Source organism: Octopus bimaculoides, unplaced genomic scaffold, assembly GCF_001194135.2.
Source record: "Octopus bimaculoides isolate UCB-OBI-ISO-001 unplaced genomic scaffold, ASM119413v2 Scaffold_152572, whole genome shotgun sequence".
Taxonomy (NCBI): domain Eukaryota; kingdom Metazoa; phylum Mollusca; class Cephalopoda; order Octopoda; family Octopodidae; genus Octopus; species Octopus bimaculoides.
The window spans coordinates 1-528 of record NW_026421379.1 but is presented as its reverse complement, the minus strand read 5'-3'; the positions used below and the strand labels follow the sequence as shown (position 1 = coordinate 528).

Sequence of the window (528 nt, the reverse complement as noted above, 5' to 3'; positions counted from 1 at the left end):
GAAGTGGTCACTTGAATATACACAAATATATTCATACAGGAGGACAGCCATATCACTGTGACATCTGTGGTAAATCAATGTCTTCGATTAGTAAATTAACAGTACACAAACGTTTTCACACTGGGGAGAAGCCATTTCAGTGTGATACCTGTGGTAAATCATTCTCTATTAGTAGTCACTTAACTGCTCACAAATATATTCATACAGGAGTAAAGCCATATCCCTGTAACATCTGTGGTAAATCATTTGCTGTTAGAAGTAAGTTAATTACTCACAAGCGTATTCATACAGGAGAAAAGCCATACCACTGTGATATCTGTGGCAAAACATTGTCTGATCCAGGTAACTTAACTAGTCACAAACGTATTCATACAGGTGAAAAACCATATCTTTGTGACATTTGTGGTAAGCCATTCTCTCACAGTGGCGATTTAACTGCTCACAAACGCATTCACACAGGTGAGAAGCCATATGACTGTGATATCTGTGGTAAATCATTTTCACGTAGAGATGCATTGACAGTGCACA

At 38.1% G+C, this 528-nt stretch overlaps 1 protein-coding gene across 1 annotated transcript; it reads left to right on the top strand.

Moving 5' to 3' along the window:
* Positions 1–6: 6 nt before the first annotated feature.
* LOC128251544 (zinc finger protein 714-like) lies at positions 7–522 on the top strand (the record flags this gene model as incomplete). Its single annotated transcript, XM_052978360.1, has 1 exon — positions 7–522. A coding segment is annotated over exon 1 (445 nt), but the record flags the coding sequence as incomplete, so codon positions are not given.
* Positions 523–528: the final 6 nt, after the last annotated feature.